We start from the raw sequence: 16878 nt of genomic DNA, 5'->3' as shown, positions 1-16878 counted from the left end.
CCCATATTCAAAACACATTAGACCAAAACATCTACCGTAACGTGAGATCACACAGAGCTGTGTTTGTTTGGATGGATGGTAGATTTAGATGAAAAACCAACATTGGATAATTCAACATTCCTTCCCTCTGGTTGTTTCGAAAACTACAGCGGCTCTGAGGATTTGATTTAGCATTGAAAGAAATGAAAACGGAATATATTATTGTGCAGATCGAGGAGTTTAGTTTGTGTGCATTTAAGAATTAAAATACACTTTATCAAACGGACAACATTTGATTGTACCATCAACTCACCCGCAGCTGTATATTCACCAACACATTAGACAAATGGAGCGGAGGGGCAGAGAGTTAACGGCACTCTTAGGCCACAATCTGAAGAAAATGAATCCACAATCTTCCCTCCAAGCCAACACGAGCAACCGCAGTAATCACAGTGCTTTCAATTCGCAGATCAAAGTCATTCAATACAGAACTGTGCTCACACCAGAATGTGTGAATTTATCACAGCCGGCCACAGTTTTTGAAACATTGTAATTTTCCATCAAATAGAGGGAACCGTGGTGGGTGGATGTGATTTTCTTTTTTTTCTTCATATAACTTGAATGCTAATAATAATAATCATAGACTTTAGTTATGCAAGATGCAGCCCAAAGTGCTTTACAGAGTAAGCAGTTACAAAATAAAGAGTGAGGAACAAGTTATAAACAAAGAGAAAATGGTTTAAAAAATTCAAATTACAGTCTAAAATTACCACCAGATTGGTAACTTGTGTTTTAATTAGGGCTGTCAGTCGATTAAAATATTTAATCGCGATTAATCGCATGATTGTCCATAGTTAATCGCGATTAATCGCAAATTAATCGCACATTTTTTATCTGTTCTAAATGTACCTTAGAGGGATATCTTTCAAGTTTTTAATACTCTTATCAACATATGAGTGGACAAATATGCTTTATATGTTTGTTTATTATCATTTGAACAATGACAAATATTCTCATGAATATTAAACACAACAACCTCTGAACATTACAAATATTCGCCTCAATTCAACCTGGAACCTCTTTCATACAATAATACTGTGTGTGTGTGTGTGTGTGTGTGTGTGTGTGTGTGTGTGTGTGTGTGTGTGTGTGTGTGTGTGTGTGTGTGTGTGTGTGTGTGTGTGTGTGTGTGTGTGTGTGTGTGTGTGTGTGTGTGTGTGTGTGTGTGTGTGTGTGTGTGTGTGTGTGTGTGGAGACACTGTGATGAATCGTTGGAGCTATGTGCAGCTCAAGGCATATATGCTCGAATGGGAGCTGCCTGGACGCTGCAATCATGTTGCGCGTACGATCCGTGCTGAGTGTGCTGACTTTTCGTACAATGTCCCACTGTCTGGCTACCTGCATAAAGTCAAGTGCTCGGCGCAGTTGTCGGCGAAATGTCATTGAAACAGCTCCTTAAATCCGTTAGCGCAGCTAGCTAGCACCAGATGCTAACAACAACAACACGTAAGGTGTGCCTCGCTCGCGCGAGTCGCGCCACACATACACACTCCCTCCCGGTCCTCCCGATGGCCAGTCCGGGCCTGCCGGTGAGCGTGGAAGTGTGGTCTGCCACAAGCGGGCGGCAGGAGCGAGGCTGTCAGCATCAGCTTGTCGATGGTATTTTACACTCGATGCGCTCTGAAACTACGGCGGCCGAGGACAAAAAATACACATGCGTTAATCGCGTTAAAATAATTAGTGGCGTTAATTTTTTTTTGCGTTAACGCGTTATTAACGCGTTAACTTGACAGCCCTAGTTTTAATACTTGGACATGCTGGAAAGAACTGACTCTACTCTCTGCCGTTCTGATTTTGGACCTACTTGTAGAATTTCAGTTTTTTGCTAGTTTCTTTAAAAAAGGTTATCATTCATCCAATTGTTTACCTCATTGAGACAGGTTCAAAAGTTATTGGTTTTCAGGTGAAATGGAAATATACAATTGTGGCTCAACAGCGTAACAGTGATATTCAACATTGTAGTGGTTTATTATGGTGCCCAAGGGGAGCATGTATAATGAGAAGAGGATGAGGAATTAATCAATGAATTGTGTATACTACAGTTCAGACATTTTCTCTACAAATGCAACATTTATGATGGCATAGAAAAACATCTCCACGAATAACAGCTGTTATAGATTATGGATGTTTACATTGTATATTTGAAACATTGCTTTGTGCAAAGGTGTCTGAATGCTTCTCATGTCTTTTCCAGCTCAAAGATGCATAATAAGCAACACCCCTAAAGTTTTTCTTTTTTTTTTTAAAGCTCCAACAAGCCGCTAACTATTTTCCGATTTATCTTGAATCTGTTCATCACAGAAGCATTTGATTGTTTTCCTACTGTTTTTATTTTCTGAAGTAGTCAAGCGTCTGCAGCGTTCAGTGCTTGAGAAACAGCAGCACGGTCACAAATCAGGCGTTTCTCACAAAGCCGAAACTGTTTTTCCCGATGGGGTTCTGACTGTTATGACCTGTGAGTTCAGTCTGTTATTATAACAGAACAATGGAGTTTGGCAGCATTGGGGTGCTAAAACTTTACAGTTGTTATAAACACACTGCATTTGCTTTGCTTTACCAGAGGTGCCATCAGCTCCATTCCTCAGCAAGGTGAGGGCCTTCTCCACCTCGGCACAGATCGAGTTTGGGGAGCCCGAGTCCACCGGGGGGGTTTCTGTCCTGAAGTACAGGGCGGAGTGGAGGATTCAGGGCCGAGGCACCTGGTCGCACCGCGCCTATGCAGTCGATGATGGTAAGAACACAAAACCAAACAAAAAAAAATTGTGTGAAATGTGATTTTCATGCATTACACTGAAACTCATTGCATCCTAAATATAAAGTGTAGATTCATGGTAATATCGTAAAGATTAGATTTAATTAAGAATGTATCTATTTCAATAACATGCATTTGTCTGGCAGTAGAAATGGCGCCACACTTCCTTTGTTATTGTCTTATAAATATCTAGAAGTGTGCAAATACCCTGAATTAAATGACATTTTATTAACTTTCATTATATAGTGGAAAACTAAATAATACATTAACGTCAAATTAGACAATTATTACATAAATAAACATTTGCAATATTAGAAAATAGCCATTTATTTATCATTAATATAAAGTAATCCAGTTCCCAAAAGTAATGTATTCATGATTATGACTTTGAAACAGCTGTCAGTTATTTCTGTTTCTGTGTATACCTGGTTTAGACCTTTTAGACCATCTCTAAATAGACTTATCTGTTTAAACATTGTTGGAATAAAACGAGAATCGAGCTAATCAGTGTTTACCCGTGATGGAATTAATTATTGTTTATACACGTACTGTTTGAACTGGGAGTGAGTTTGTTTCACCGCTTGGGATCAAGGTGTTCTCAACAGGGATTGCTCTGCCTCTGAACATTGTTACAGGCGTCAGCGCTGAGGCCACTGTCACAGGTCTGAAGCCAGAGACCAGCTACGAGGTGAGGCTGTACGCCATCAACGGAAAGGGGGAGGGGGAGAGCAGCCTCTCCAAGTTCTTCAAGACGGAGCCTGTCCGTAAGTTTCTCAGTTTACAGCACACTGTGGAGCCTTAATCACACCCTCGTCCTCACAAACACAACACCACAAGTCCTCTCTTCTATGGAGAGGAAACTGCATTTAAATAAAAAACCTTCCATACGAACAAATTCAAAACTTCAGTGCATCACAACAAAAGGTGTTGACCTGTGGAATAACGGACCGTCCACACAGCAGCGTTAAAAAATCTTGAAACGCTTCTGCCCATTCACTTTGAATGGGGTGACGTCACTTTGCCTCACTTTTCGCCGAACTGCATTGTGGGCAGGCGAGCGGAGATTTTCAGGATTTTCAGGATTCAAAGTTGAGCAATGTTCAACTTTTGAAGCTGAGGTGGAAGCGTCAGCCAATCAAATCCCGTGTATGCAAATCTGACAGTTCAAGCGCTAGCCAATCAAATGGCGTGTATGCTGGGAGAGACATACCGCAGGTCATTTCCTCATATTCCAAAAAATGGAGGAGAAATTAGCGGTAGCGAATCACCCGGTGCTTTATGACCAGTCCCTATTTACCTACCGGGATATAAACCGGAGGAGCAGGCATGGAGGGAGGTGGCAGAGACAGTGGTATGTTTTCGCCTGTTTGGGGAGTTTATATCCAGTTTACTTCAAACTTTTTTGCTTCGTATGTCGGGGGCGGGAGATTCATGTGATTGGTTGTTGGTGCCTTGCTCGCAAAAAATCCCCAAGCTTCAGATACGCCCACCTCCAAGATTTTTTTAACGCTGCTGTGTGGACGGTCCGTAACAGTATTGATGAGCTGAAATATTGTACAAGTCTATCTAAACTAAAACTATTATTTAGAAACCAAATCATGAATGGTTATGAGCGGGACCTGTGAACTCATACTTGTTATTTCTTGTCATTGTAAAAGTTATTTCTTTTTTGGTTGTTTGGTAAAAGAAAAGTATTTGTTTACAACATGACGAACATGACGCTGATGACGATGACCTAATCTTTTATTTTCAAGAACAATTTACGCTAGAGGGGGTAGGACCAGAAAAGTTTTTTTAAGCTTCTTCTTGCCCCTGTTGAACATGACAGAGACTATTTGAGAATGTATTTATTTTAATTTTGTTGTACCTTAAACGTTTTTAGTTTTTTTTGCATCTCTTTGTTATAATTATTATTATAAAAAAATACAAATAAAAAAAAAGTTTCTGACATGTTCGATAAATTGACTAATAATACAAATTAAAAAAACTGCTTGTCTATCCCAACACTGATCTATAAACACTCAGCTGCTGGACAGCCACACACAGCGTCTGCATTGAGACTGTTTCCAGCAGTGTCTTCTCATTACATTACATTGCATTTAGCTGAAGCTTTTCTCCAAAGCGACTTACATTTTATTGCAAAGATTCAGTCGAAAAATTGGTGAGTTTTCAGTCTTCACTCAAGCTTTTTCCTTTTCCAAGTTAGTTTGTGTGTTAAGGAGTCAAACCGACAGCAGGAACTACCTCACTCAGTTTTTTTCCATGATAGGAAGTTGAAATCTAAGAATTCAGGAAACATTTTTGTCACCTTCTCCAAATCGTTTCACACAATCTGGCTATTTTACACATTAAATTGCCCCCATCTCTTCACACCGGTCACACATGTCTCACAATGAACGAAAAAAGCATCTGCCGTTTACAGTACTTTAGTACACTCATTATGTGTTTGCGAACAATTGAACGGAGAATTATTCCTCAGTTCTTCAAATGGCAGCCTGGAAGTGAATCTGAAAGCCATTATTGAGTTGTGAGCGCCCTCTGTTGGCTGTGGAGGAGAGTTTTTGGAAGAGAAGCTGCATCGCTCGCTTGGCTTCACATCGAATGTGCCTGTTGACTCATAATTGATCCCATTTTCATTGTCAGACATGATTCAGTGTTGTCTGCGTGTTGATCATCTCCTCATATGTTAATTTGATCGTCTATATTTGTATCCATTTGCTCATCTGTCTGTTGTATGCATCAGGCAGCACTTACAAAATTAAGTGCTGCATCAGTAATTGCTCACCTTCCATTTCATTTTTTTTTTCATTTAATCGTTTATTTGAAGAGGGACAGTGCACATCAAGGAACATTTAAAACAAATAATGCTTTAAAACGTAAACATGCCGGATTTTAGCTTTGAGCTAATTTCCATCCGTAGTCCCTCACATACAACATTTAAGAACATGACATTTATATACATAGCACAAATAAATACATGATATGCAGAAAGAGCATGAGCAGCATATACAAGCATTTACCACATGGCAGCACAATGTAGCAGCTACGACATATAAAGTGCAGGAGAAGATACAGAGCTGCATCAAGTGCAAGAGGAGATACCCCTGTATTAAAGTGCATTTATATATTAGGTGGTTCAAAATGCTGTTTATCAGTATCAAACGAGTAAATCAAATAAATAGCTACTATGTAATTAGTTTAATCCCACTCATATCAACACAGCACGATAAATATTGTTATGATGAATTCATCAACTCAGATTTGTTTTAACACCATCGTCAATCGGTTTTTAGTGACAGGCAATGGCAAAAGTCATTGTCTTTTTTTATTATTTACTGATTTAAAATGTTAATGGTTTATCTTAAATTAATCGATTATTCAGGACTACGACAGCAGACCAAATCTTAATGTTTTGTCACCATTTTTTTCAAAGCAGTATATAACATTGGACACAAACTGATTTATGTTAAGGGTAAAATTAAAAACAAATAAAAATAACTGCGGTTCATTTGCTTAAATATTTTCCTTGGATAACTTTTTTTTTCACTTCCTTTCACCTTTGAAGCCTCATGTGTTCCTGTGTGCTGCATCTGTCTCATTCTAACACTAAATGTGGGGTTCATTAAAATAAGAGGGTTACTTTCCTCTTGCTTGACTGCTGCAGTTTGGCAGAAATGCGTTTGACTAAGCTCTCCAGTGAAGTGTTATTACAGAGATTGACGCATTCATTTATGCAGACAACTGAATCTGATTGCCTGATATCTTCTCTTTATGTCCCTAGACGGCATTTTTCATTTTTTCACTGAGGAAACAGGTTTGTTCTGTAGAGAGAAACATTCGTTTTTACTGCTGTAGCTGTTTCGTTTCCCACAGGATACCCCCATTAGCTGCATTTATAATAACTTTAGAGCATAGCAAATATTGTTTTTTAGAAACTGTGACCTTGTATTACCCGATTAGAAAAGCAAACTCCTCTGTGTCTGTCATCCGTAGATTTGATCTCACCCACATTGTTTGAGTTGACAGCCAAGTTATCAAATGATGACTTTTACTATCACTTTGATTTGTGGCTTGTGAATGAATTGGCTTTAATAACATTATAATGAATTAACACCAAATCTTTCTGCTTCAAAAGCTGCAAATATCCGCTCTGGCTTCATCATTTTAGTGTCATTTGGAAATGTTTTAAATGTGGTCCTTTAGCATTGTTTAATCACTTACCTTGCAAATTATAAAGTCGCTTAACTCAAACAGATAAAGCTGTTAGAAGTCTACTGCACTTTTCAGATTGAGAACCCAAATAGATTATTACTTTATTGTTTATTAGTATGAAAAGCTGTGTTGTGATTCCACATCTTTCTGTTTTTGCTTCTCTCCAGTTCATTTACGTTTTCTCTGCCTGTACCTGTGTTCTGTCTTTCATGTCCTTCTTCCTCTTTCACTCACACGTGTCATTTTATGTGACTGTTATTTGCCTTGCATGGTTCTGATGGTCCCCTCCACTCTGCAGAAGGTAACATACTGGTGCAATAGAAGATCCCTTCACTTTAACTGGAAAATCCCAAAGTTAAACAACACATTAATTGCCTCTATGCAGTCATGTAGCAAACGTCTAACTCAATCCCATTAATCAGTCATGTAGACACTTGCCTCAGCAGGATAAATGAGAGGGAGCCAGAGCTGTCTTCACGGTAATCTATAACAGTCAAGAGTGTTTAATATCAGCATCACACGGGTGGTATTGAAAGCAACACGGGTGGTATTGAAAGCAACACGGGTGGTATTGAAAGCAACACGGGTGGTATTGAAAGCAAAACCCTACTTTTTGATGAGTTTTTATAAATCAGGTGTGTGATAAACAGTGTCTTCTAATCACAGGAAAATCCTCATCATGCCGACCACACAATTCGTAAAAATATGCCTCTCCAGCCAGCTCTGGTTCTCTATCAATAGCTTGTAGTGTTGCTGCTGAGAACAATAGCTACCCATTGTTTATCATGTTTAATCTTAAACTGCATTACAGGCTAAACACTTGGACCAAACGTAACAATTGTTTTGAAGGCAAGCCACATTATGAGTCCGAAAATGAACACTAACCATTATACATATTTTCTCTTGTTGTAAATAATGCTTTATTTATTCACTCTATTCACAAGACAGGGTAACAAAGTGCCTCACAGTTACACATAAGAACATAACAAGCCTGGTTAAACATTTGAGCTTTTTAAATTGAAAAGGATTAATATTGTTTGAGAATAACAACATATCAGGGTCAGGAAGCATCAGCTGTTTTTGGGAATAAATAGGTTTTGAAACACTGAGGGGTTTGCTGATCTGCCCCCCAGAGGGAGAGCCAAATTGTGGAACACTTTAAAAGTAATTGGAAGGTTTTTGATTTCAGCACCAGAGTCCTAAAGTAGTTAGTAATAATGAATACTTAATAACTTCCTGAATGTTTCTCAGAGTTCAATTGGGAATAAAAAAATGACCCTGGAGTTTCTCCAACCCCATCTTTTAATTAGAAGTCTGCAGTGAGTACATTTGTGAAAATGTAGAGTCTGATATTAAGCAAAGACCAGGACTTATGTATCTTATGCGAAGTACAAGATCCAGCCCCTAATATCATTCAGACAAAAGGAGACACATTAAAAAGTTTAAAAGTTCACGTTTAATAGATACATAAAGCTGCGCATTATCGATAATATATATTGATGATAGGAGACGGATAATGTGTCTTAAAGGGAGCAAAAATAACAGCATCGATCGCGGGTAACTTCACATGTCATAGGAGCAAAATCTAACACTTTGTCTGAGATAGATACAAAGAACTAGCAATTAGATAACTTAATGCAGTCTTACAGTTGTCATGTGATACATTTCAATTTGACTGAATTTTGTTGCTTTATGTTAGGTTTTTAAACATTGATTGTGTAAATCAGTAGAGTTTAAGACAGTGAAAACATTGTTTATTGAGTGTGTTTCAAGGCACAAACATGTTACCCTGCAAATCTTTCATTAAGAAACGTCATTCATAATCAATTCCCCTGGAGCCTTGTATGACACTGGGTGAATGTCACTCAGCCACTGACTCAGATTAGCATGCGGCGGTGTGTCATTGGTAATTAGTCTGACTGAGACAAGCCATCTCGAGGGGGGCGATGAGGAAGGGCAAGAGTGTTTAAGGACAGCCACAAAGAGGCCAGTTTCACGGTTGTGGCTTTTATTTTCTAAACAAGATATTTGTTTTTCTGTGCTCTATTCGTCTTTAAAGGTACTGGTGGTCAGACGCAATGTTCTGCCAATAAAATAAGCCTGTCTTTCTCAACATCTTTCTAATGAGCCTTTATATAACCTCTGTCTTGTTCCTATAGGGCATCCCAATCCTCCTAAACTGGACGGGTCACTTCTGCCCAAAGGCAACTCCCTCAAAGTCAGCTGGACCAAGCAGGACGACGGCGGCTCGCCCATCGTACATTACCTCGTCCGCTATAAGCAAGTGAGTACAGCCTTTAGAGCGGAAGTCATTGGTCTAAAGAAACAACTACTTTCATAATCAATTCATATTTTTTTTAAGCAAAATACTTTTTGCTCCTCAAAAAAGAATATTTGCCGGTTGTGTTTTAATGTTGTGATATTAAACTGAACAACTTATTTTCACTATTTTGCCAAGATTTTATTTTCCAAAAGATGAATTGGTTCATCGAGAAGTTATAACATTTCAGATGAATAATTAATGATAAACTTAGTTGCAGCCGTAATGGCATCTAAAGAGTCTTCTTAAGTCTAACATCTTAAAGAGATATAATGCACATTGTAAAAAGATTAGTGTTCAAACCTTCATGTTATTGCATGCAGAGTTGAAATTATTATTCAATTAGTCGACAGAAAGTGTATCTGATATAATCGATTACTCACTTTCAAGACAGTTTTCAAGCAAAAGCGGACAAAATTGTGAGGGCTCAAGTTATTAAATATGAAAATTGTGTAAAATGTTGGTTAGCTAAAACAAAAAATTCTATAAGTTTGAAAATGTTGATGTGAACATTTTCATAATTGTTTGAGGTTCTAAAGACAAATGGATTCATATATTTTAAGAAGGTAATCTGTATATTATAATATTGAAAAACTTAGTTGAACTGTATCTCTCTCTGCCTTCTCAGAAGAGGACAAAGGATTGGAACCCAGAGATCCGGATTCCCAGCTACAGTGACTACGTGAATCTGAGCGGGTTGGAGTGGGACACGGAGTACAGCATGTTTGTGGTGGCAGAGAACCAGAAGGGACGGTCCCAGCCGGCCTCCATGTCCTTCAGGACGGCCCCCGAGCCAGAATCCATCGCAGGTACTCTCCCTCAGAATGGAACTAAACAACCAGAGAACTGTGCAGCCAAACTCAAAGCTCAAAACCAGTCGCCACGCTCTATTTCTAACTCTCTAGCTCTGAAAGGTGAATGACAACTAAATAAATCTACAGGGAAAAAAATAGATTTCCTGAACGGCGGTGAGCCAGAAATGATTTTCCGGCTGAATTTTCCCACTTTAAAGTTTTGACAGCCCTTGCGAAATGAGCTTGAGTTTGCGCTCGCAGAACTGGGACAGGCTCTTTCCACAGAGGATAAAATGATTTCCTCTGAATGATAGTATTTGTCCTTTTAGCTTTGTTTACTGCTTTAAATAGTAGCCAGCATGGACAGTTTGTCCCTGTGTGGAAGCAGTCCTTAAATTGAACCTTGATAACCGCTGATTAACTTGTACCTCCAAGTCTTAACTGCAGCTGAAGGTTTTACAAAGCTGCTCACATTCCCTTTAGGTGCTAGACGCCGCCGAGTGCTTTGCTGAAACATGGCAACAAACCATTATGTCTTTTTCTCACTTCCTTTCTAAATCATTTTCCAATCTAAAGCATTCCCACTCACCCACCACACTCACCATCTAGTCCGCAGTGTGTAGTTTCCCCGTTCGTGCTGTGCTTTTGCTTTGTGGTGTTGCTGTATTTTTTTTCTTTCTTTCCCCCTCAATACAAGAAATCTTTTTTTTTTACTTTTGGTTTTCAGACCTGACACATTTTCACTTTCTCTCTTCCTCTGTTTTCCCCGCCCTTCTCTTGTTTTCCACTTTGTTTCCCTTCATTCCCCCCCTCTCTCTGTCCTTTTATTCTCTCTCTGTCTTTTGTCCCCTCTCTCAATGTTCCTGCTCTCTCGCCTGGTCCTGGACATTGGTGTGGTGGACCACGTGAACATTTCCGTCTCGCCCTGTGTGCGTTTTGGTGTGGTCAGGGTTGTCCTCCCGCTCCTCAGCCACTCAGGGCTGTTCATCCGTGACATGCACTTTGGCATCACTCATCATGTCCCTCATCACTGTGCTCCTGATCTCATAGTTTTCATGGGGATTCCACACCATAACTGTCGAGCAGCGCTGGCCTTTCTCAGGCCTCGCTGTCTCTCTGGACGCTTTCACTTCTTAAAAACAGACTTTGTGTCCATGACAGACGTGTCTCAGTGTTCTGGGAGAGGATGCTGAACCCAAAGCATTGGATGTCCTCCTCCTCAACAGAAGCACAGCTAGTCATCAGCAGTAGACAACAGACAACTGCCAGTTTACAGTAATGAGCAATAGTGGAATAAGGTTATATTTAAAAAAACAAAACAATAGATAAATAGCTGAGTGTCCTGTCCGTTCCCTGTATTATATAATTGAATTGCTCACAAAATGATTATATGTAATGTCAAGGTTTGTAATATTAACGTTTACACACAACACCTAACTGAAAAATGTTTTAATAATAATATTGGATTGGTTTGAAAAGCTGTAATGATCACAAAAAAACAGTTTGAGTGCTGTTTACATATGTCTAAAATCTATCATGCATGTAATGTTTATCACATATCATTCAATAATAGATGTTTTTATACAATTTACTATGGAGGGTGCTTCACTCAGATGCATTTTATTCTCTAGCAGATCTTCCTTTAATATTGGTATCTAAAGGTTTACAATTGTCTAGAAACAGAGAGGATATTTTAGTGTGGATTTTACAGAAAACATGCGTCATAGCCTTTTGTGATTTTTGGAAAAGCCTCAAGTTCATTTTCGTCCATAATTATCCTGCATTTCAGGGTAATAGCAATACAGTGTACTCTTTGGTTTGCTCTTCTTTCTAATACCAAATAAATGGGTTGGATATGTTATTTTTACATGTGTTTTTTAACAATAGCTGTTATACATTCTACACAAACTTCACAATGCATCCAAATTCATGCCAAGACAACAAACTGTGTCTCATAGCAGGTGAGTTGTTTTTGTTTTATGGAACTTCTTGTGGTCACTGTAGCGTAGCTGCACTTTTATTCAGTTGTTCCTGGGTGTTTGTTTGAAAGTGTCACGCTGCAGTTGTTCAGCACTCTGCCTCTCTTGTCTCTTGTCCAGCAGATTTGGGCGATGAGGCGGCGCTCTCCATGGACATCATACTCTGGTCAGGGATTATTGTTATATTATCTATACTCCTGCTGCTAGCTCTGGATGTCGCCTGTTTCTTTGTCAACAAATGTGGCCTCATCATGTGCCTCTGCGGTAAATCAAGCACCGGCACCAAAGGGCACAACCTGGAGGAGGGCAAGGCGGCCTTCATGTGAGTATCAGCGACATCAAATTCATGCAGACACATTTCTTAAGCAGTTACCGTTACCCTTGCACAGATTCAAACTAAGAAAAAAAAGTAATGACCGGATATATCAGATAATGTTATCCAGAGAATATATCCAGATACAGAAGTCATATGCCTTAAATCAATATTAAGCTTCTGCTGGATGTATAAATGGCCAACATTGCCAAAAAGAAAGGAAAAAAATGATGTTAAAAGTAATTCCAGTTCTGAAAAAGAGTAAATAAATCTTAATTGTTTTTGGTAGACTTTTGAAAGTTATTGTTAGATGTAGAATAAACAAAAACTATTCTGATCACATAGTTCTTTATTTTACGTTACTTGCATTTGCCGACTGCTACTTTAAAAGGTCACTTCCTACATTCCCCAGAAGGCCTTCAAGGACTGACAGTGATGATGATGAAGAATCTTAGCTTAAGGTTTGACGTTGAGGCTAGTGAAGCAAGATATAATCGGGGGGGGGGGGGGGGGGGGTTTGCCATTAAAGAAAAACGGTTGTGCCTCCTTTGCAAAACCAACACGTCGTTGTTGTGACTGCTGTGGATTAGAGTTCGCTTTGTAATTATCTGCAAGACAGGGAAATAAACAAATCAATCACACAGGCCCATGGATGAGATTTAGTTTTTAGAGTAGATTTCTCCTTCAGTCAAAATATATAAGATGCCGGCTTTAAGTGAGGCGTCAAACAAATACTCTCATGTGCAAAATAAGGCAGTTTTGAATCACTTTAAGAGGGAAGTTGCCTTGTGTATTGATTTGTGCTACATACAGCCACTGTTGGACCAATAACTGTTTAATGAGATATCTGTTGCCATTTTACCAAGTTGTTTTGTCTCTATGTCCTGCAGGAAAGATGAGTCCAAAGAGCCAATAGTGGAGGTCAGAACAGAGGACGAGTGCACAGCCAATCACAACGCAGCAGGACCGACAGAACCCAATGAAACCACACCTCTCACAGAGCCAGAGTGAGTAAAGACAGCCCCTGAGCACACAGCCTTCAACTGCTCAAGTCTTTTTTATTTAGCTGTTGTGCATTGCACTCCACTTCTAAGAATAATTATCAAATTCGACAGCAAACAATTCGACCCGTTTAACAAAGAAAAAGAAAACGTCATGTCATTCTTGGGTGGAGTCCACTGAACTGTGTTGCTTTTCTGTTTTTATTCCCTTTCAGAGGGATTACTACTCTTTGTGTTTCTTCTCCAGTCTTTAGAGATGTGTCTCATTGTATCAAGGTTGAAGCAATACCAGTTAAAGACACTAAAGCTTGTAGTCCTCTTGAGTGTAGTCAACTCACATGAAGCCATCTCTCATTATCAGCAGGAGAATCAGTCACTGGTACTGTTTAACCCTTACGGGTGGTGCTGTAGTTACCTACAGGAAGCCTGGTGCTTTTTTCCGGACGTTAGTTGTCCTAGTGAGCGTACTTCATGTTGGTGTGTGTATGGGATGTATCCTCCAATGTCCACTCACAGCATGATGCCTTCTTTTGTTTCTTTTTCTCACTAGGCTTAATTGTTGCTGTTTTTAAGTTGCTTTGTCTATGTTTGTGTGATTTTTCTTAAGTTAACTAACCCCTATGCATGCTCTCGTGCGAGCCACCCTTCCTCTGTCACAGTCACCCTGGTGTCTAGTCTGTGTGTCTCTGTTCTCTCCCTGCTCTCTCAGGCTGGCGGCTTTCACTGCTGCTCTGGCACTGGACACGCTCTCCTCCGTAGCCACCAACTCTGACACAGCCACCGCAACAATTGACCCCTCTCAGGACAGCCCCTCTAGCGAGACCACTACCCTCACTTGTAGCCTGTCTACCCTGGCCAACGACCCCTCACCCACCCCCCTCCTGGCCCCGGCCCCAACTCCAGAGTCCAACACGGCCCCGCCGCTTCCCCTCATCTTCACCTCGGCCATCGAAGCTAAAATGGCCCCGTTAGTAGAACAAAGAGGAAGTAACGCCCCCGAAGAACTGGAGAAAATAACCACTCCTCCTTCTACCCCTGATTGGGCTAAGGCGGCAAAATCCGAGACGCCGATACCCCCGAAGCGTAGAAACTCTCCTAAACTTGCCGCTATGAATGCTAAAGCTAGCCCGCCTGTATCGCCCCTGGCTGCGTCTTCCCCAGTGCCCTCTCCCTCTGTCAACATCAGGAAACCTGCTCCAAAGCCACCGGTCAAGCAGCTGCCCCTACAGCCACACACTGTAGCCTCAGAGACAGAGACCCCGGTACACACTGACGCACCTCTAGCAACCACTGCCCCTCCAAAACCAGATCCTGAAAGCCTTAAAAGCCCTATTGACCAACCTGGCCATACTAACACTGCCAAAGATGCTGAAACTAGCTCTCTTTCAGGGATCCACGGTGCTCTTAAAGTCCTGGATGCTGAAAAATCTGCTCTTTCTCCTTTACCTGTCACTACTATTTCCTCCCCTCACGCCCCCCCCCGTTGAGGAGCCGGTTTCTAAGGATCCCTTTGCATCGCGGTCAGACAGATACGCCTTACTTTCCTCTGTTGAAGGGCCTAAAAATGCAGATACAGATTTAGAGATTGCAAACGGGATGGAAACTGACAAATACCTTATTAGCTTAAAGAGCCCTCCTTTTGCCCCCCCTCTGGCCAATGGAGATGCAGCAGACCTCCCCCCCCCAGGCCCAGCTCTGGAGGCATCAGAGACTCTGGCCAAGACTGCTTCTCCTGTCAACGATGAGTACGGCTCCCTCTAGAGGTTTATCTGTGTGTTTGTGTGAGTGTGTGTGTGTGTGTGTGTATGTGTGTAACTTGTATGCCCATTCATTCACCACTGCATCTTGCCATTGACCACACAATATGAAATATTGTAATGGTAAACTGTGGTAAGGACATTTGGGTTATTTATTAGTAAGAGGTTGTGGATTGTGACAGACGAGTGATAAGACGGTAATGTTTTTATGCTTGTGTGTGTAAGTATTCTTCATAGGGGGGCCTCCACTTTTGCAACATTCACCACAAGAATTATTTAAGCCCCTTTCAGACATGGAGCTTGTTACTTGACATGTCTGAGTTCAAAACTATTCTGCAAAACGCCCAACAGAGCACAAGTCTGAGTTACATGCTGTCGGATTACACCTGCCCGTATGTACACACACACGCACACGCACACACACACACACCCACGCACGCACGCACGCACGCACGCACGCACGCGCACACACACACACACACACACACACACACATCTTTACGAGGAGCTAATTGAAAGTGACAATCCAACATGCAGAGGGGAGAAAGGACAAAGTAAGCGGGGCTGGATATTTTCCTCTCGAGCTCTCTTTCATTGCCTAGCTAACTATTTTTGTCCTTTTTTGTCTTCACAAACACTATAAAAACCTTACACACAAAAACCGTTTCCACATATTTATGCAATTATCTTGTCTCGCACCACCCTCAATGACAACTGTTTTTTTTCTCCATTTCTGGTTTTAGCAACAGCACACCTAAATACATGTCGTGTTTTAGCGCTGTCACAGATGTATATCTTTATCTTTATCATCTCTTATGTTAAAAAAATATATATATATATATCTTAGTTTAATAAACCAGGAATCACTGAACCTTTTAAAGACTTTTGGTCGCAGTCTATAAAGTGGAGATAAGTTTAGGAAAAACCATCTAAGTACGACAACAATCAGAGCTGGTGGCCGTTGGAAAATATACAGAAGAGATACATGATATAATTTTAAGCACATTCAAGGTTCAAGGTTCTTTATTGTCAAACTAACATAGCTACAGAGTAATTATGTTGTTGAAAATCTTAGGTCACAGGCTTCTCCAACAATGCAACATAATAATACAGATAGTAAAGTAATACAAAAATAAAAATAGTTCTAAAATAAAGTGAGAGAGAAAAAAAAGTGGAATAGTGCAGTACGAGTCTATATACAAGTTATTGGAATGATATATATTAGATAGTAGATATATATTACTAAGTAGCAGATGAATGTTATGAAATTGTTTTAGCAGTTCAATTGTTTAACAGTTAAAAAGTAGAATAGTGCAGTACGAGTCTATATACAAGTTATTGGAATGATATTGGAATGATATTGGAATGCATGTGTTGGGGGATGAGGAAATCCTGACACTTAAAATGCTAATTAGTTAAGGCTTCAACAGAAGAATGAGTTTTAATTAACATTAATGCAGGCTGTTTAGAGAACAGATATAGTGATATCATTGCTTTCCAACCCACAATGCAAACTCTGCTTCTCATGCACTAGATGGTGATGTTGCACAATAATTGTGGCTGATTTAAGTCCTAACATCCCCTTTGTAAGTCTGATTGATAAAACCATGTCACAAATTCACATAGATGAGCCAGCAGTGTTACACGTTGCATGTCTGAAAGGGGGTTTCATTAGGAAGTGTTTTGTCTCAGGCAGTTACTGTATTGCCTC

At 40.1% G+C, this 16878-nt stretch overlaps 1 protein-coding gene across 1 annotated transcript in view; it reads left to right on the top strand.

Moving 5' to 3' along the window:
- Positions 1-16878, top strand: part of ncam1b (neural cell adhesion molecule 1b) — a 73468-nt gene that overhangs the window by 56064 nt on the left and 526 nt on the right. The window contains 8 exon segments of the mRNA XM_034113332.1: positions 2600-2770; positions 3427-3555; positions 9163-9287; positions 9952-10132; positions 12220-12418; positions 13300-13416; positions 14120-14887; positions 14889-15155. Of these exon segments, the coding sequence (XP_033969223.1) occupies positions 2600-2770; positions 3427-3555; positions 9163-9287; positions 9952-10132; positions 12220-12418; positions 13300-13416; positions 14120-14887; positions 14889-15155 (1957 nt within the window).

Source organism: Trematomus bernacchii, unplaced genomic scaffold, assembly GCF_902827165.1.
Source record: "Trematomus bernacchii unplaced genomic scaffold, fTreBer1.1, whole genome shotgun sequence".
In the NCBI taxonomy this organism is placed as follows: Eukaryota; Metazoa; Chordata; class Actinopteri; order Perciformes; family Nototheniidae; genus Trematomus; species Trematomus bernacchii.
The sequence above is the reverse complement of the archived record's forward strand: the minus strand, read 5'-3'. Positions and strand labels throughout refer to the sequence as shown.